The sequence below is a fragment of the Drosophila willistoni genome (genome assembly GCF_018902025.1).
Source record: "Drosophila willistoni isolate 14030-0811.24 chromosome XR unlocalized genomic scaffold, UCI_dwil_1.1 Seg144, whole genome shotgun sequence".
Lineage (NCBI taxonomy): Eukaryota > Metazoa > Arthropoda > Insecta > Diptera > Drosophilidae > Drosophila > Drosophila willistoni.
In genome coordinates this window covers 7,932,768-7,951,939 of record NW_025814057.1, presented here as the reverse complement: position 1 = coordinate 7,951,939, position 19,172 = coordinate 7,932,768, and the positions used below count along the sequence as shown (strand labels likewise).

Below are 19,172 nucleotides of genomic sequence, written 5' to 3'. Positions count from 1 at the left end.
AGTTTGATTTGGCTGTTAATGACTATGACAAATTTTATCAAGGTCGAATGGCTATTTTATATAGCTCTTATAGGAAAATAATTTTGGTTGGAAAAACATATTTACTTTCTATGCGACTTTCACTATACACAGAGCTAATTTGTGCTGCATTGTTCTTACCAAAGTTTGTCGTTCTTTCGCGGGAATTGGGCTTTTTAAGTAAGGGAAGAGAGCAAAACAAATATCCAAGGGTATAAAAACTTAAGTAATGCCGAAGTTAGCCCTGGGCTCACAAATGTTGCCTAATTTTTAAACAAACTAAATGAAATAAAATATTAAAAGTAATGCCGAAGTTAGCCCTGGGCTCACAAATGTTGCCTAATTTTTAAACAAACTAAATGAAATAAAATATTAAAACAAAAATGTAACAAAATGTCACCTTCAATTGAATAAATTCATAGAAAAAAGTATCAAATTCAACGGCCCACCCCTTCCCATACCTGGCTACGCCTTTGTTTAACACAGTTTTTATCTGTAGAAGTACCTTTGCTAATACAGTTGGACCTCGATTATACGGGACGGTCGGGACCAGAGCCATCACGGAAAATCACACTGACTATAAAAATATGTACATACATACACGCGTGTTTCTTGCAAACTAAAACGGGGAAGCCCCGAATTCGTTTTATATTTTTAGAAAAAAAATTTCGTTTGAAATCACGGATAATAGGGGTAATCACGGTTAACAGTGAGAATGAAACAAATTCACCTCCATCCCGGATAAGAGGGTGGCCGGATAATCGAGGTCCAACTGTATTAAGAAAGAAAATTTCAAGTAATTTTTTTTTAATAATCTTTATTCATTGAATTCGCAAGAGACGCCTCTTAGTAGGAAATGCCAGTGTTGTCGCGGATCCAGTCCAAGTGGTGGGTGACACGCTGGAAGCCAGCTGGGTGACCAGCTTGGCAACCGGCAGCAGATACCCAGTTGGTGACACCAATCAACTTGTTGCCGTCGTGGGAGACCAATGGGCCGCCAGAGTCGCCACCGCATGTACCCTTGCCGTCGCTGACGCGGACACAGATGATGTTGGTGTTCACAATGCTGTTGCCATAGTAAGATTCGCACTCAGAGTTGCCAATGACCTGCAGGTCGACGCACTGGAGCCAGTCGGGCAATGGGCTGCCATCGTAGGTGCCACCCCAGCCGCAAGCAACAGCCCAGTTGTCCTGGAATTGGTTGTCGCGTTCGCCGTAGCTGGGCAACTCAACCTTGTTGACCATGGACCAGAAATCAACATGAGGGATGCGGATCAGAGCAATATCATCGACCCAGTGATCGATGAAGTTGCCGCTGCTCACGTAGTGGGTGTACTGGGCATTGGTACGCCAGGTGGCGCCGAAGTAGACGGTGACACCGTCTCCACCAGTGCAGTGAGAAGCAGTCAGGACCCAGGTGTTGCCAATGATGGAACCACCGCACCACCAACCTCCGCTGAAGCCGAGACCGACGGTGTAGGGAGCCTTGCCCTCGTAGGCTGGGTAGCCATTGGTAATGCGTCCCTGGATCTTCTCAGCCTTAGTGATGTCCTTGGGATGCACCACGCTCTCGTAAGCCGAGGCGGAGGCGACAGCCAATGCCAAAATAGTAATGAATACCTTCATGTTGATCGAACAACTTGTGATTCAGTAGCCTCCAATTTGGTCTTTTATACCTGCTTGCGACGTAATTCCCAAAAGCAAAACATCATAAATTTTTGCACAATTATCCTGATAATCGAAGTGTATGTCACAGTGCGATGGCTGATTATTTCTGAAATAAAGACCCGGTTATACGTGACTCCTAACTGGGTAATGGAGTCGTTGAACTAAGTATTCGTTGGCAATTGTTGACGATGTCTATAGCTATGTATTTTGTTTAGGAACTATCGGCTTGTTGTTAATACTCTCATCTCTAGAAGCGTGAAGAGTTTATTTTTAGACATCTAATATAAGTTTTTCTGCCATCTTCTCTTAACTAATCTACACAAAAATTAAAGTGCAAGTTCTTTACGTGCGGTCTGATTTGGTTTCTTATCATTGACATCAATATGGGGGGAGGTCTTGTCGAATATTTACAGACCCTTTCAAAGTATTTGATAATGCAAAGAAAACACTATTTCTGGATCATATAAATAGGACTGTTAACGGCTTTGTGGATTCAAAATAGCAATATGAAGGTGCTGATTACTTTACTGGCCTTGGCTGTGGCCCTTGCCACTGCTGCTCCCTCGACTTCTTTCCATGGAAAGGTCCACCCCAAGGATCTGCCAAGGACCAATAAAATTGAGGGTCGCATTACCAATGGCTATCCAGCTGAGGAGGGCAAAGCTCCCTACACCGTTGGACTGTACTTCCATGGTGGTTGGTGGTGCGGTGGTTCCATCATTGACAACACCTGGGTCCTGACTGCTTCTCACTGCACTGGTGGTGATGGCGTCACCGTCTACTTCGGTGCCACCTGGCGTACCAATGCCCAGTTCACCCACTATGTCGGTAGCGGCGATTTCATCGATCACAGTTCCGAGGATATTGCTTTGATCCGCATCCCACATGTCGACTTCTATCACATGGTCAACAAGGTTGAGTTGCCCAGCTTCAACGATCGCAACAATGACTACAACGAATGGTGGGCTGTTGCCTGCGGCTGGGGTGGCACCTACGACGGCAGCCCATTGCCCGATTACATGCAGTGCGCTGACTTGCAGATTATCCACAACTCCGAATGCGCTGCCTACTACGGTTCGGTGGCTGACAACATCATCTGTATCCGTGTTGTCGATGGCAAGGGCACATGCGGCGGAGACTCTGGTGGCCCATTGGTCACACACGACGGTAACAAGCTGGTGGGTGTTACCAACTTTGTGGCCGCAGCTGGCTGTCAATCCGGTGGCCCAGCTGGATTCCAGCGTGTGACTTCCCACTTGGACTGGATTCGCGACCATACTGGCATTGCTTACTAGAAAATTGAAATAAATATTGATTGATTTACAAACAAGCAAATTTCTTATCATTTCTTAGTGTTCTTTTAGGCATTTGCTGTTAAGTATGCAACAGAATTTAGACTGAATTTCTTGAAAATCTTAATTTATATATATAATAATAATAGGTAATCATAGTTTCATTTTTAATCAAGTTGGCATTGATACAAGTTTTTGAAATAAATATTTTTTTAATGATATCCTAATTTATCTTTCTGAGTAATATTTTTTTTAAGAATTGTTATTCAGATTGCCGTAAATTGAGGTGGCCTATTTTATTTTCGAAGTCTAGAAAGCTTTTTAACGAGATAGAGAAAGACGTTTTCTATAAAGATATTTGACTAATCAGAATATTAACTCTGTTATGATTTTCTTGCTCCAACTTTTGGCTGTTAAAGTTTATCTATACCAAGTCGGTTTACCTACCAGAGATACTTGATGATTTTGAAAATACTTTTTACAGAAAACTGTTAGGGTTCCATGGTTTTAGAAATTAACACAAAGATTTGATTTCTGTTTGTTGCTTTATTTTTACATTTTAATGTTGATTTAGTAGGAAATGCCAGTGTTGTCACGAATCCAGTCCAAGTAGGCAGTGACACGAGTCAAACCCTTGGGGGCGTTTGCCTCACAGCCAGCAGATGAACCGAAGGAAACAATACCCACTTGGCGGTTGCTATCGTGAAGGACCAAAGGACCACCAGAATCACCGCTGCAGGAGCCCTTGTTCTCAGGAGTGGCAATGCACAGATGGTTTCCATTGATGCCACCTCCATAGTAGTTTTCGCACACATGATTGGAAGCAACCTGCACATCCACACAGTTCAGATAGTCGGAAGCGCCGCTACTGTCCGAGGTTGCACCCCAGCCGGAAAGGACAGCCCAGTGGTCATCAATGCAGTTGTCACGCTCATCGAAACGAGGCAGCTCCACTTTGTTGACCAGCGACCAGAAGTCCACATGGGGGGTACGAATCAGGGCAATGTCGTTGTTAAGTGCGACACCATCGTACTCGTGATGCTGGACGAAGTCATTGTGATGCACCCAATGAGTATATTGGGGCTGATTGCGCCAGGTAGCACCATAGTGAATGGTCACAGAATCGGCACCATTTGTGCAATGGGCAGCAGTCATGACCCAAGTGTTGCCAATGATTGAGCCACCGCACAACCAAGCACCACCGTTTCCGTTGCCGAACAGCAGGAAGACAATATAGGGGATTTTGCCCTCATAGGCTGGATAGCCGTTGGTAATGCGTCCAGTGATGCTGTTGCTCCTCACTGGCATGTCCTTGACAAAGACAGCCTTGTGAGCATCCTGAGCCACTGGAGTGGCGATCGCTGCAGCAATCACGACGAAAAATACTGCCAACACCTTCATGATAGACTTTTCAATTTCAATCTGAATAACCGTCCGCCCATTGTGTCCATATATATATAGAGGCAATGTTTCGAAAAGCGGATGTTGCTCGTGGAAATCGAATTCAAGAGATTTATGATTCCTTTAACTGATTAGCTAGCTATCATATATAATCAAATCTATTTGCCTTGGCTCTCTAGAACAAAACACTTAAATTAATATAATTTTTATAGTAAATCATCTTGAGATATTTTTTTTTTTTTGCAATCGAAATGAACTCTGAAGCAGACACGTTTAAGGGGTATAGTACTTTCTGAGATAACACCCTTGCCATTAAGGGGTATATATGTTTTTCTTAACCTTATGGAATATTTTCAAATAGTCAGTATTTCAGTTAAACATTTCTTAAATAATTGCAACAAACTATTTACAGATAAGATCGAATTATTATATCTATAGTTTACGGTAAAGATTTATTTAAAAATTATTACAAAATTATTATCGAAATATTGTGTACATCAAAATTGATTGAACATCACCAGGACCGGATTTACGAAAAATACCGCCCTGGGAACTATAAAAATATATTCTCAAATACCAGTTCAACTATAACAAAAACCAGAGGAAGCAATATGTAGAATGATACATTTGTTAATTGTTAATTGGATTTCATGTCAATCACCCAAAGGACATTACTTGATCTATACTTTTCGAGTTTTCAAAATATTACAAAACGTCTGTCATTTTGAGTATTTTTCAGAATCAAATTTATTGTAAATTTAAAGCTGATCATCTAAATATGGTGTTTTGTTAAAACTTTAATCCTAAAAGTCTGTAGAATAGAATTTTAGAAGAATTTGTAATCGGACTAACATAGAAATTATGAATTGATTGTATAAACTAAATAAAAACTAAGGTTATATAGTTAATATGTAGAGTCTTCGTGGTAAATGCAATTCAATGAGTTAGCCAAGTTTACAGGGGATCATTTCGTTTTGATTGATAGTCTAACTTGCCAGGGGGGGACTTCTACAATGGAAAATTTTAAACTGACAATTTGTTGAGCTAAACATATGTATATGCATATCAAACAATAAATAATAACCAACAAAGTAACATAAATTATTCCTATATCTGGCAGTAATCGAGCTATATATAGAAACTTTTAAGTAAATCAACAACAACATTTGTTTTGCAGCAATTTAAATAGTGAATGAAATTTATTTAGTATGAAATGCCCGTGTTGTCACGAATCCAATCCAAGAAGCTGGTGACGCGAGTCATTCCCTTGGGTGCATTTGCCTCACAGCCCAAGGCTGAGCCGTAGGAGACAATAGCCACTTGACGGTTGCCGTCGTGGAGGACCAATGGACCACCAGAGTCACCGCTGCAGGAGCCCTTGTTCTCAGGAGTGGCAATGCACACATGATTCGGGGTCATGAATGTGGTACCGAAATGTTCCTCACAAATCGAATTGTCGGCAATCTGAATGTCCACACAGTTGAGGTATTCGGTGACACCGCCATCATTGGAGGTCTTGCCCCAGCCAGAGAGTAGAGCCCACCAGCCATAGTAGTTATTGTAGCGATCATCATAACTGGGCAGTTCCACCTTGTTGACCAGCGACCAGAAGTCCACATGTGGTGTACGAATCAGAGAAATATCGTTGTGGAGTGTATCTGTATTGTACTCATGATGCTGGACGAAATCGTTCGAGGACACCCAATGGGTATACTGGGGCTGCAGACGCCATGTGGCACCGTAGTAGATGGTAACCGACTCAGCACCATTTGTGCAATGGGCGGCAGTCAAGACCCAAGTGTTGCCAATGATTGAACCGCCGCACCACCAGCCACCAGAACTACTCTGGAAGCCAAGGCCAACGATATAGGGTACTTTGCCCTCATAGGCAGGATATCCGTTGGTAATGCGACCCTGAATATCCTTGCCCGCTGGCATATCCTTGACCACCACGGGCTTTTCAAAAGCCGCAGCGGTGCAGGCAATCGCTGCTATCAATATGAGTGTAAACCCCTTCATTTTGATCACAAAGAATACTTTAAGTGAATGAGGCAAATGCTCTTTGTTTATATACCTTTTTGCCATGGCTGATTGCCCCAGCACTTATCAATCAAATATATAAGTATCATTCTTTGACCATAAATCGGACTAAAACATGGGAAATAACATATATATCATCATATTTGTTCGATCATGCCATATGGGATGTTTTTTACGATCCGAATGCCCTTTTCCCACCCTCACTCTAATAAAAAATTAAATACTTTGATTTTCTATGCACTTTAATAATGTGTAAAAATTTAGTAGTAAGCAATTCCAGTGTGGTCACGAATCCAATCCAAGTAGCTGGTAACACGCACCATACCCTTAGGGCCGTTGGACAGACAGCCAGCCGAGGAGCCAAAGGAGACAATACCCACTTGACGGTTTCCGTCGTGGATAACCAATGGGCCGCCAGAATCACCGCTGCAGGTGCCCTTGTTCTCGGGCGTTGGGATACAGATCAAATCATCCGAGAAGGAGCCATAGTATGAGGCACAATCGGAGTTGGGACCAATTTGCACATCCACACAGTTCAGATATTCAGAAACGCCGCCCTCATCAGAAGTCTTACCCCAGCCAGAGACCAGAGCCCACCAACCCTGATAGTTGTTGTAGCGATCATTGAAGCTAGGCAATTCGACGCGATCAACCAGCGACCAGAAGTCCACATGGGGAGTACGGATCAAAGAAATATCGCCACTTCCATGCTCAATGAAGTCATTGCGGCTAACCCAGTGGGTGTATTGAGCCTGCAGACGATGCACAGCACCGTAGTAGATGGTCACAGCCTCCATGGAGTCGGTACAATGCTTGGCAGTCATCACCCAGGTGTTGCCAATGATGGAACCACCGCACCAGGTGCCACCATTCTCCTTGCTGAACATCAGGCCAACAATGTAAGGAACTTTGCCCTCATAGGCTGGATAGCCCATGGTGATGCGTCCCTGTACGGATTTGCCCACGGGGACATCCTTCCAGAAGACACGCTTCTCGTCGGCAGCCACTGAGGCTAGGACGACAGACAGAACCAAAGCCACTAACAACTTCATAGTTATGACGATTGATATAGAATGAAAATTTCAAATCAATGGATGTGTTTATATAATAAATGATAAGCACTCAAAACGGCCGGAAAGGATGATTTACAATGTGCTTTGTGTGCTTGTCTATCAAATATGTCAACCATCGCAGTAATTTGCTTTTATTTATTTGCCCCCAATGATTAAAATCTTATCAAAAGTTCGGGGACTTAAAATTGCACACTATCCTTAGTTAGCCCGGAAGCTAATGTTGCTTCTTTTCTTTCAGTCAAAGACTAAGCATTATAATAGATATTTGATATAACATCTAACTCTTAGTTAACAACTTGGCTTCTTTTACACACTTTCATTTTGACATGATTTCGATATTCATGCCTTAGAGCTAAAATTTGAAAAACCTATTTTAGTTTCTGATTTGAATGAAAATTATTTTAAAATTAAAGTTCTCTACTAATTGACTTTCTCTACAACATCCAAACACCCAACTTTTACCGCCATTTGTCAATTTTGTTTTACACCTTTCTCCTAGGAACTTTAGTTATTATTAATGAAAAAATAGACATTGTCAAATTTGATGGATAAAAACTAAAAAGAGTCTTTCATTTTTCTCTTTTTCACAAAAGCGTTAAATGACTTGTTTAATGCTAACTTGGATATGAGTGAGATAGAAAAAAGTTGAAATTGTGTTGTCTTGAACCATATAAAATACAGATATACATACATATGTATGTATGTGTGTAGATGTATTCTATTTTTTATGCCTTCTCCCAAATTAGAGTTTTTTAATTCAATCAATTAATAATTCTAGCCATACACAATTGAAAACAATGGCAACAAAATATACAATTCTATAATCTAAACGAAATTGAGAAACATAAACTATTTTGTATTTCCTTTTCAAATAACAACAAAGCAAACTCAAAAGCTATTGATTATCTGACAAATGGTCGAAAAATGAATCAAAATTGATAATTGCAACAAGTCCTTGGACTATGTAAGTGCTTAGTATCCTTTTCCCTTTTTCGTTACAGATTGCCTACATGTGCTTGTTATTCTGTTTCCTTCTCACTCAGAGCATGGAATAGAGTGAAATGCACTATCTTGAAATAGAGTAAGACGGAAAGCTCGTTGAGGTGCGTAATTAAAAGAGTATCTTTATATGCAAAACTTGTAATTTAAGTTTCCTTCTATTCTTAAGAATAACAAAAGCAAACATGATAATATGCTACTTTCGACTAATCCACATTTCAGCCATTCTGATTTGTAATCTAAGCAAAATACCAATAGATTCAATTGAATTAACGAAAATAATATGAAAATCACTGACAGCAGTTGTAGACAAACGTTAAAGTTTAGCCCAGTGAGTGAAAGGACTTCAATGAATGACTAGAATAATGCTCTGATCAAAAATACATTAGAATATATAGTATATAGTTGTCAAATTCTTTGCAAATTTTTTTTCTACAAATTTTGTGGTTGTTTCCATGATTTTCTAAATTGAAGACAACGCGAACAGGTCAAATAAGTGAACGAACATGAATTGAATTATAAACATATAAAATATTAAAGTTAAATATTTATGAAACAATTCGCTATGCTAAGCAAATTTATTTGGTGTATTGATATTTGCTTTTTTTAATGATTCTTAAATGGAATCTGATGGACAATGGATGTCAAAGAGAGAAAAAGTTTTAATTATAGAAAATGGTAATGCAGAAACTGCATAAATAACGACATGTTCAGGTTATATCTTAAAACACAACTTTTCAAAACTCATTTTAGATATACATTTTCCCTATACAATTCGTAGTAGGTGATTTGACAACTTTGTTAGCTTAAACAATTCACTGCACAGATTCCTTTAGGCACACACACGTTAAAAAGATATTAGATGGGGGAAGTATTACAGTTTGAAATGTATAAAATACATAAGATGTTTATTTAATCATTTTGTTGTAGTGTTTGGTTACAACAACTTAACTTTTCACTTAACTCTCCCAATTTTACAAAGAAAAACAAAAAAAAAAGTGAAGCATTGATTTTTGTTTGTTGTTGTTTATCTATTTCTCATCCTCAACATATACAAATTTTGTGTTGTTGTTGCTGGTGGTGGTAATGGTCTCTACGTAGAGTTGGCGTTGGGGCCACGACGACGACCAAAGCCTTGGACAATGTTGACGAAGCGACGGTTGTATTGGATCCTGCGCTTGGCGCGGCCGGTCTTCTTCTTTTTCTTCTCCTGCTTCTCCACCTTGGGTGTTTGGCCCTTAACTTTACCGGCACGAGCCAGAGAACCGTGCACCTTACCACCCAACATGGGAATGGTAATGTCCAACTCGAAGGAGTTAAGTCCAGTCACGGGGTATTCGTTGACCAGAGTCATTCCCTCGCAGTTCAGGATGATCTCCTCGGTATTGAAGCCATGCACTTGGGCCAAGTGATTCTAGATGTCAAAGCGACAGATTAGTGAGGTTAGGTTGAAATTTTTGTGTTTTTCTTTTTGTCATTTCACTCACCTTAACATCAGCAATGGTAGCATCCTGAGACACCTCCAGAACTTCAATTTGTTCTAAGCCACGGAAAAAGAGCTGCATGTTAACCAGATTCTGTAATGTGCAATCAAGAGAAGGCGAAAAATTAGTCTATACAGTTTCCATCTCTGTCCCACACTCCACACAGTGTTTGTGGACGCATACAAAAAAAAAAAAAAAAAAAAAACACGTGGGGTATTTAGAACACAATATTTGCTTATTTTTGAGTGCATTGTTGTCGATATTTAATGTTTCACATATTTAACACACTTATTCAGACTCGTTGAATGTATTTTTATTAATTGAATATAGTAAATTGTCTATTATTTTTGCAGAAATTATTTGCCCACCTTGTCACTTGCGGGACTGCCCAAAAAAGAAAGATGGTTGACGGTGTTGCCAGAATGTGCCAGAACACATTTTCAAAAATTCTGGCAACTCTCTGCCGTTGGTGTGACCAACGTTTCTCAAGGGATGTAGATAGCATGTCAGAATCGCGCGATAACAGTTTGCTAACAGAGTGCTTACAGCGTGCTGTTGAGCACTTAAGTTATCGACTATCGGCTTCTGATAACTACTTGTGTTAACGTAAATAAGCGGGAAGAAAAATTTAAGCTTAAATTGATCGCGCGAAATTTATTGCATAAACTGTGTACATAGTGCCGACCTGGAATATAATTTGTGGGCATAGTTCGTGTTTTAAAGGAGAGCAAAACTTGACAAAGGTAAGCAATATAAAACAACCTAGTACCCCTTGATCCCGTTATGTGTCCAAGTGTTTAGCAAAATGTGTTCATTTTTTATGTGTGTATGTGTGTGTGGTATTGCCTGATATTGAAAACACATTTTAATTTCGTGGGAAGTGAATAAGATTTGATTTTATTTAAAAAAAAAATATTGCCAATGCATCAACTTATTTCTATACTACAGTAATTAAATAAAGCTAATGGCGTTGAAGCAGCAGTTGACCCTGCGCCTGCGTATATGCTATTAAATAGAAAAGGCGGAGAAAGTAAAGATGTTGTTTATAAGTGTACATACATATGTACATAAGTACAATAAGTATAAGTGTACATACATATGTACATAAGTACGTGTATGTGCGTGTGCAATTTTGCTGTTCCATTATATTTTATGCTTTGTGGGGAAGAAGAGTAAAGAAATAATTTTCGAATGCCGGTATTCTTATTTTCAGATTTTCTCTTGATCTAAACTTATGTATCTAAATTATGAAGAAAAAAAGGAAGAATATAATTAATAACCATACAGTTTTTAAACATGGAATTAGGTAAGTACCTGCATATGTAAATTGCATTTTTCATTATAGTTTAGAAATCTAAAAAAAACTTAGTTTTGTCTCAGTTTCTCTGTTTGCCTGTTGGAACAGACTCTTTTTTGTGTTTCGCAACCATAACCCTGAAGTCATTTCTAACGAAATCTTTTTAGGAATAGGAATAAAGAAAGATTCAAAGTTCTTTTTTTGTTTAGTGCTGATTCATTATATTTGGAAAATTTGTGAAAAAATCATAACAACTTAGGCTTTAATACCAGTTTTGGCTACGATCCAATCCAAGTAGCTGGTGACGCGAGTGAAACCAACTGGGTAGTTCTTTTCGCAACCAGCCGAAGAGCCGAATGAGGTGAGACCAACAATGATAGGTTCGTCGCTCAGGACCAATGGGCCACCAGAGTCACCGCTGCAGGTAGATTGGGAGTTGGTGGTTTGAACACAAACAATGTTGTCGGTGGCAACCAGACTGCCATAGGCACTGACGCAAGTATCCTTAGTAACGATTTGAAGGGTAACCCAGTTCAATTTGGAGGCAACCGAGCTGGAACTGTCCGACTCCAAACCATAACCAGAAGCAATAGCGCTCTTGCCAGCATAGTTGGAGTAGGTGTTGGACACAGCAGGCAGGGCAATCTTGTTGATGTGTGTAGTATAGGCGATTGCGGGCGTCTTGATCAAAGAGATGTCGTTGCGCAGGAGCAGAGAGTTGTAGCTTTCATGCTGTTCAAAGTTATCGCTGGTCACAGTCTGGGTCAATTTGGGTTGGGCACGAATGGTGGCACCATAGGAAATGGTAACACCACTAGCACCACTAGTGCAGTGAGCAGCAGTGAGAACCCATGTTTCCGATAAGACAGAACCGCCGCAGAACCAGCCAGAACCGCTGGTGGTGAAGAAGCTTAAAGCGACCTGGTAGGGGAATTGACCATCGTCGGCGGACTGGCCATTGGTAATGCGTCCTTCAATGGAGCCAACATTAGCGGGCCTATCCTTGGGATGGATGGGAGTCGTCTTTGGCAAAACGCCAGCAGAAGCCGATGCAATAGCACACAGAGCGAGAACTACGAACACTTTCATGTTGATTGGATTGTATGATTCTCTGCTTCAGCTGTTGCGCCTATTTATACCAATCTTACCAATTGTTTTTAACTTACGTTATGTTATCGGCACATGAACTTCAGGTAGGCATATAGGCGTGTCACCCCGTTCTTTTATTTCCATAATAAATCTTTCAACTTATCAGCAGAGACATTTTCACAGTCGAATGCGTACTTGCACTGGCAATCACAAGGTGCAATGTTTTGGTCATAGCATAAAGGAATTGACACACTATTAATTAGAAATATAGAAAATATAGTGGTCTTATCAGTTCCAGACACAGATATTATGGATTCCCATTATTTCCTTAGATTAACTTTTCGAAAATTTCAAATTACGAAGCGTTTCTTTGAAGTGTTTTAAAATAAGATTTTTATATTTATGACTGGCTACTGTGGTTTGGCATTGCCATTAAATTTATTGCTATTGCCTTTCTGATTTTCCCACACAATAGTTGTTGGATAGCTTAAAAGTATGCTATGAAAAATTATATGACAAAGCTTAGTCATAGCTGCTAAGGATTTTTCGCTATTTATTTATCCCATTCTAACAATGGGATTTAGGGTATTTAGGGACATTCACAATCGAAAGCTATAAAATATAAATAATTTAACTACATGCATATGTATATTTATATTTTTGATATCAATTGATTATTCATTTATTTAATACTTTTACTAATGGTTTGTATTTATCGATTGTTATATCAATTAAATATAATTTTTGAAATCAACTTCCCATCAGACTTTAAAATATTTAAAATCATATCTTTATGTTTTCGTAATTGAGCTAACTTTTATTATTTTGAAGTCTGATAAGTAGCTGATTTCAAAAATTATATTTAATTAGATTTTTAACTGGTTCAGCTGCTGGGGCTATAATTCATTCAGTTCAATTCATTTAATTTTTAGGTATTTAGTTGAAATTATATTATTTGTTTATTAAACTTATTGTTTAAGGGCTAAGTAAAATTGGCTAAATTAAGATTTTTAACGACTTGTGTTAGGTTTTCTGTAGTAAAATAGGATTATGTTCTAATTCGGGATATGATTTCGATGACTTTGCAGCACCGTACATTTAAAAAAAAAATATTGCCAATGCATCAACTTATTTCTATACTACAGTAATTAAATAAAGCTAATGGCGTTGAAGCAGCAGTTGACCCTGCGCCTGCGTATATGCTATTAAATAGAAAAGGCGGAGAAAGTAAAGATGTTGTTTATAAGTGTACATACATATGTACATAAGTACAATAAGTATAAGTGTACATACATATGTACATAAGTACGTGTATGTGCGTGTGCAATTTTGCTGTTTCATTATATATTATGCTTTGTGGGGAAGAAGAGTAAAGAAATAATTTTCGAATGCCGGTATTCTTATTTTCAGATTTTCTCTTGATCTAAACTTATGTATCTAAATTATGAAGAAAAAAAGGAAGAATATAATTAATAACCATACAGTTTTTAAACATGGAATTAGGTAAGTACCTGCATATGTAAATTGCATTTTTCATTATAGTTTAGAAATCTAAAAAAAACTTAGTTTTGTCTCAGTTTCTCTGTTTGCCTGTTGGAACAGACTCTTTTTTGTGTTTCGCAACCATAACCCTGAAGTCATTTCTAACGAAATCTTTTTAGGAATAGGAATAAAGAAAGATTCAAAGTTCTTTTTTTGTTTAGTGCTGATTCATTATATTTGGAAAATTTGTGAAAAAATCATAACAACTTAGGCTTTAATACCAGTTTTGGCTACGATCCAATCCAAGTAGCTGGTGACGCGAGTGAAACCAACTGGGTAGTTCTTTTCGCAACCAGCCGAAGAGCCGAATGAGGTGAGACCAACAATGATAGGTTCGTCGCTCAGGACCAATGGGCCACCAGAGTCACCGCTGCAGGTAGATTGGGAGTTGGTGGTTTGAACACAAACAATGTTGTCGGTGGCAACCAGACTGCCATAGGCACTGACGCAAGTATCCTTAGTAACGATTTGAAGGGTAACCCAGTTCAATTTGGAGGCAACCGAGCTGGAACTGTCCGACTCCAAACCATAACCAGAAGCAATAGCGCTCTTGCCAGCATAGGTGGAGTAGGTGTTGGACACAGCAGGCAGGGCAATCTTGTTGATGTGTGTAGTATAGGCGATTGCGGGCGTCTTGATCAAAGAGATGTCGTTGCGCAGGAGCAGAGAGTTGTAGCTTTCATGCTGTTCAAAGTTATCGCTGGTCACAGTCTGGGTCAATTTGGGTTGGGCACGAATGGTGGCACCATAGGAAATGGTAACACCACTAGCACCACTAGTGCAGTGAGCAGCAGTTAGAACCCATGTTTCCGATAAGACAGAACCGCCGCAGAACCAGCCAGAACCGCTGGTGGTGAAGAAGCTTAAAGCGACCTGGTAGGGGAATTGACCATCGTCGGCGGACTGGCCATTGGTAATGCGTCCTTCAATGGAGCCAACATTAGCGGGCCTATCCTTGGGATGGATGGGAGTCGTCTTTGGCAAAACGCCAGCAGAAGCCGATGCAATAGCACACAGAGCGAGAACTACGAACACTTTCATGTTGATTGGATTGTATGATTCTCTGCTTCAGCTGTTGCGCCTATTTATACCAATCTTACCAATTGTTTTTAACTTACGTTATGTTATCGGCACATGAACTTCAGGTAGGCATATAGGCGTGTCACCCCGTTCTTTTATTTCCATAATAAATCTTTCAACTTATCAGCAGAGACATTTTCACAGTCGAATGCGTACTTGCACTGGCAATCACAAGGTGCAATGTTTTGGTCATAGCATAAAGGAATTGACACACTATTAATTAGAAATATAGAAAATATAGTGGTCTTATCAGTTCCAGACACAGATATTATGGATTCCCATTATTTCCTTAGATTAACTTTTCGAAAATTTCAAATTACGAAGCGTTTCTTTGAAGTGTTTTAAAATAAGATTTTTATATTTATGACTGGCTACTGTGGTTTGGCATTGCCATTAAATTTATTGCTATTGCCTTTCTGATTTTCCCACACAATAGTTGTTGGATAGCTTAAAAGTATGCTATGAAAAATTATATGACAAAGCTTAGTCATAGCTGCTAAGGATTTTTCGCTATTTATTTATCCCATTCTAACAATGGGATTTAGGGTATTTAGGGACATTCACAATCGAAAGCTATAAAATATAAATAATTTAACTACATGCATATGTATATTTATATTTTTGATATCAATTGATTATTCATTTATTTAATACTTTTACTAATGGTTTGTATTTATCGATTGTTATATCAATTAAATATAATTTTTGAAATCAACTTCCCATCAGACTTTAAAATATTTAAAATCATATCTTTATGTTTTCGTAATTGAGCTAACTTTTATTATTTTGAAGTCTGATAAGTAGCTGATTTCAAAAATTATATTTAATTAGATTTTTAACTGGTTCAGCTGCTGGGGCTATAATTCATTCAGTTCAATTCATTTAATTTTTAGGTATTTAGTTGAAATTATATTATTTGTTTATTAAACTTATTGTTTAAGGGCTAAGTAAAATTGGCTAAATTAAGATTTTTAACGACTTGTGTTAGGTTTTCTGTAGTAAAATAGGATTATGTTCTAATTCGGGATATGATTTCGATGACTTTGCAGCACCGTGCACCAAAAAGGATACGTTATACATTCATAAAGGTGTTTATGTTGCTTCAATGACAATTATTTCTTTTCTTTGGGCACACAAGAGTTTTAGTCTTATAGATTTTCTTGGTGAATTTTTTATTAGATGAATGCCTAACATCTGCTTTATATCGGGAACTATTCATTTTGCAGCAATACTAAAAATATGCATCAAGTTCACATCAGTAGACGCTTTTCCCTCATGCCGCTAGTCAAATACGATGACTGATGGGACACCAATGATTGCTGTTAATATTTGATTCTAACAGAATTTCAATATTATTATTATAAGTATAGGATATAATTGCAAACTATCAACTTAACTATGTTTTACAAGCACTGGCAACTAAGGCCTTCAGCTTACAATTAGACGAAAACTACATCCATACACTAGCCTGGGATTCGAACCCGGATACTCGTTGTTCAGTTGCCTAAATGACTGGGTCACTTGGCAACTCAGTCCTCGGTAGGACTGCAGAATTTCAATATATTTGAACCTTTGGATATATTCTGAAAGTTTTTTCTTTAAACCTTGTTCCCAGGAACACGAGCAAGTTATTAACAATTCCGCAAAGTGTGTATTAAACCATTCTACATAGCCCAAAATTTAACTAATAATTATATGATATTTATCTTCTATTCTTCAATGAGCCCAAGAAAATCAAATGTGTAGATGTTTAGTGCAAAATAATAGTTGAAGATTTTTAATATATTTCGTCAAATATTCGTTGATATCTAGTAAGCAATACCGGAGTTCTGCTGGATCCAGTCCAAGAAGCTGGTGGTACGGGTGAAACCAGCTGGGGCACCAGATTCGCAACCGGCGCTGGATACGAAAGAGGTGACACCAATCAATTTGTTGTTGCTGGCAAGGACCAGTGGGCCGCCGGAATCACCGTTGCAGGTGGAGGTCTTGTTGGGGGTAGCAACGCAGATGACCTTGCTGGTGGCAATCAGAGAGCCATAGGTTTGTTGGCAAACGGAGACAGAGACAACTTCAAAGGTCTCGTATTGCAGAGTGGAGGCAACAGAGGAGGCGGAGTCGGAAACCTTGCCCCAACCGGAAGCGATGGCCTTCTGTCCGGCATAGGTGGAGTAGGTGCTCTCAATGGCGGGCAACTCAATCTTCTGGATGTAGGAGGTGAAAGTGACAGATGGAGTCTTGATCAGGGAGATATCGTTGCTCAACACAATGGAGTTGTAGTTGGCGTGCTGGATGAAGTTGGAGCTGGACACAGTCTGGGTCAACTTGGCGCTGGTGCGGACGGTGGCGCCGTAGTAGATGGTCACACCGGAAGCACCGCTGGTGCAGTGAGCAGCAGTCAGAACGAAATCATTGCCAATGATGGAGCCGCCGCACCACCAGCTACCGCTGGTGCTGCTGAAGCTAAGTCCCACCTGGTAGGGGAACTGACCCTCGGAGGCAGTCAGGCCATTGGTGATGCGTCCCTGGATGGGAGCAACGGCAACGGACAGATCCTTGGGATGCACAGGAGCACCCTGGGGCAGCAAACCAGCTGAGACGGAGGCCAAAGCCAAAGCAAGAACTACAAACACTTTCATGTTGATCGCAACAAAACGAATGATACTCCACCATAAAATGCGACACATTTTATATGCGAATCTTATCACGGAAAACAATAATTTCAAGGAATTTCAGATCGAGCCTCTTTAGGCCAACTTTTTCTTTTTTTCATTCAAGTTCATTATCTCTTAGAGGCCTTATCGGGCACCAAAAAACCAATGACTTAAACGCTTCTCAAGTGTCTTTAAAGGTTTCTCTTGCATTTTATTTTCGGTATTTTCGATATATTTTTGTAAAATCATTCCGGTTAAGTTCTCATACATGGGCGCTGTTTGTCGTATCTTCCTAGTCTTATCACCTCCATCCGAGTGTTTTGTGGGTATTATTATTTACTATTTTGGTCGTGATTGCTGATTAGACTTGACGCTGAGGCGTTCGTTCAATTAAAGCCACTTGATCGTTCTTCAAGCAGGCAGACGGTCACCACTTGAAATCGTTCTAAGATTGCAACCAATGGAAATGATGATTTCTAATACATATATATGACGGCAATACGGGTACCCTCTTACATTACGTTTAGATGATGTATATCATGCCACAAAAAGCAGTGGCAGTCGTTCATCTAAATATAATGCACTTAAACGGGGGCATACTGTATTATCCATTGGGGTTCAAAGTATTTGCCAAATTATTTCAGATATGAGAAATTGGACTTAACTACCTTTCTAGGTAGCCGCAGCGAATAATAGATAATAATTGAAATTTTACGCAAAGTCATCTAAACAAATGACATATTTCTTCTGTCCTGTGTGCTTGTGTGTGTGTGTGTGTGTGTGTGGGTGTGTCTGATAAGAGTTCTTATTAATTTAATTTTGGTCTATACAAAATTTTAATTTCCAACAACTAAATATTTCGTTTTGTTTTAAATAAATTTATTTAATTATGCTTAAAATTTAGTTTCGCAAAACAAACAATTTATGGCAAATTTAGGCGTACAAACATTTTTAGTTTGTGTCAATAATTAAATAAATCGATCGATATGTGCAGACATTTTTGGTTAAAACAAATAACGAAAGAATAGAAGAGAAATCAAAACTAAATGTTTCTAGAATAAAAATTCAAATAAAATTCGACAATTTGCATCAAATATTTTTTAAATCATTTGAAAAAGGCAAAAAAATAACTTTGCCAAATCTTTAGCCCCCTTCCTTAACTCAAATCGACGTCGATGTTTGTTGATGTAGATGACATAATCAATCATTTCGACCTTTAGAGTGTCATATATTTATAGATTTAAATAGGGCTTCAAATGATATGATCAAGATCATATATATTCTATATAATAACAACTCAAATGTGTCAAACAAACCGGTAAAACCGCAAACAAAATTCGCTTTAATTCGTTTAATTGCCTACAAATAAAAAGTTCATATCAAATCAAAATGATGAAATCTCCAAAATATTTATAAGTGTTTGAAATACCCAGAGAAACTGAGAAAGAGAGAGAGAGATAGAGCAAGTTAGATAGAGTGAGGGAGAAGAGAGAGAGAGAGAAAAAGAGAGAGCTAGAAAGATTAGGCTTAAATGTTGA

The 19,172-nt window shown here is 38.8% G+C and overlaps 7 protein-coding genes across 7 annotated transcripts; 1 reads left to right on the top strand and 6 right to left on the bottom strand.

Moving 5' to 3' along the window:
- Window positions 1–847: 847 nt before the first annotated feature.
- LOC6639474 (serine protease 1) lies at window positions 848–1,644 on the bottom strand. Its single transcript, XM_002061945.3, has one exon. It carries the CDS (start codon window positions 1,642–1,644, stop codon window positions 865–867), a length of 780 nt encoding a protein of 259 aa, XP_002061981.1. The 3' UTR covers window positions 848–864.
- A 548-nt stretch (window positions 1,645–2,192) lies between these two features.
- Window positions 2,193–3,009, top strand: LOC111518347 (serine protease 1-like). Its single transcript, XM_023181593.2, has one exon. It carries the CDS (start codon window positions 2,193–2,195, stop codon window positions 2,979–2,981), a length of 789 nt encoding a protein of 262 aa, XP_023037361.1. The 3' UTR covers window positions 2,982–3,009.
- A 495-nt stretch (window positions 3,010–3,504) lies between these two features.
- Window positions 3,505–4,388, bottom strand: LOC6639476 (serine protease 1). Its single transcript, XM_002061947.4, has one exon. The coding sequence runs from the start codon at window positions 4,377–4,379 to the stop codon at window positions 3,549–3,551; it is 831 nt and encodes a 276-aa protein (XP_002061983.1). The 5' UTR covers window positions 4,380–4,388; the 3' UTR covers window positions 3,505–3,548.
- Window positions 4,389–5,528: 1,140 nt separating this feature from the next.
- LOC6638662 lies at window positions 5,529–12,376 on the bottom strand. The gene is made up of 5 exons (XM_047012110.1): window positions 11,531–12,376; window positions 9,979–10,068; window positions 9,620–9,905; window positions 6,745–7,431; window positions 5,529–6,415 (listed from the first exon to the last, which is right to left on the bottom strand). The coding sequence occupies exons 1-5, from the start codon at window positions 12,359–12,361 to the stop codon at window positions 5,583–5,585; spliced, it is 2,727 nt and encodes a 908-aa protein (XP_046868066.1). The 5' UTR covers window positions 12,362–12,376; the 3' UTR covers window positions 5,529–5,582.
- LOC124460685 (serine protease 1-like) lies at window positions 6,644–7,501 on the bottom strand. The gene has a single exon (XM_047012058.1). It carries the CDS (start codon window positions 7,469–7,471, stop codon window positions 6,680–6,682), a length of 792 nt encoding a protein of 263 aa, XP_046868014.1. The 5' UTR covers window positions 7,472–7,501; the 3' UTR covers window positions 6,644–6,679.
- LOC6638664 lies at window positions 9,366–10,419 on the bottom strand. The gene is made up of 3 exons (XM_023181661.2): window positions 10,344–10,419; window positions 9,979–10,068; window positions 9,366–9,905 (listed from the first exon to the last, which is right to left on the bottom strand). Exons 2-3 carry the CDS (start codon window positions 10,054–10,056, stop codon window positions 9,585–9,587), a joined length of 399 nt encoding a protein of 132 aa, XP_023037429.1. The 5' UTR covers window positions 10,057–10,068; window positions 10,344–10,419; the 3' UTR covers window positions 9,366–9,584.
- A 1,672-nt stretch (window positions 12,377–14,048) lies between the features above and the next one.
- On the bottom strand, window positions 14,049–17,634 carry LOC6638663 (transmembrane protease serine 9). The gene is made up of 2 exons (XM_047012109.1): window positions 16,793–17,634; window positions 14,049–14,969 (listed from the first exon to the last, which is right to left on the bottom strand). Exons 1-2 carry the CDS (start codon window positions 17,617–17,619, stop codon window positions 14,111–14,113), a joined length of 1,686 nt encoding a protein of 561 aa, XP_046868065.1. The 5' UTR covers window positions 17,620–17,634; the 3' UTR covers window positions 14,049–14,110.
- Window positions 17,635–19,172: the final 1,538 nt, after the last annotated feature.

Excerpts from the sequence above, each read along its gene's own strand:
- LOC6638664 (XM_023181661.2), bottom strand. The coding sequence starts at position 10,056 with ATGCAGCTCTTTTTCCGTGGCTTAGAACAAATTGAAGTTCTGGAGGTG. Across the intron at positions 9,906-9,978 it reads CTACCATTGCTGATGTTAAG|AATCACTTGGCCCAAGTGCA; the intron begins GTGAGTGAAATG and ends TTTGACATCTAG.
- LOC124460685 (XM_047012058.1), bottom strand. The coding sequence starts at position 7,471 with ATGAAGTTGTTAGTGGCTTTGGTTCTGTCTGTCGTCCTAGCCTCAGTG.
- LOC6638663 (XM_047012109.1), bottom strand. The coding sequence starts at position 17,619 with ATGAAAGTGTTTGTAGTTCTTGCTTTGGCTTTGGCCTCCGTCTCAGCT. Across the intron at positions 14,970-16,792 it reads AACTCCGGTATTGCTTACTA|CAGAGAATCATACAATCCAA; the intron begins GATATCAACGAA and ends CAACAGCTGAAG.
- LOC111518347 (XM_023181593.2), top strand. The coding sequence starts at position 2,193 with ATGAAGGTGCTGATTACTTTACTGGCCTTGGCTGTGGCCCTTGCCACT.
- LOC6639474 (XM_002061945.3), bottom strand. The coding sequence starts at position 1,644 with ATGAAGGTATTCATTACTATTTTGGCATTGGCTGTCGCCTCCGCCTCG.
- LOC6638662 (XM_047012110.1), bottom strand. The coding sequence starts at position 12,361 with ATGAAAGTGTTCGTAGTTCTCGCTCTGTGTGCTATTGCATCGGCTTCT. Across the intron at positions 10,069-11,530 it reads CCAAAACTGGTATTAAAGCC|AATCTGGTTAACATGCAGCT; the intron begins TAAGTTGTTATG and ends TGCACATTACAG. Across the intron at positions 6,416-6,744 it reads TCTGTCCAACGGCCCTAAGG|TATTCTTTGTGATCAAAATG; the intron begins GTATGGTGCGTG and ends ATTCACTTAAAG.
- LOC6639476 (XM_002061947.4), bottom strand. The coding sequence starts at position 4,379 with ATGAAGGTGTTGGCAGTATTTTTCGTCGTGATTGCTGCAGCGATCGCC.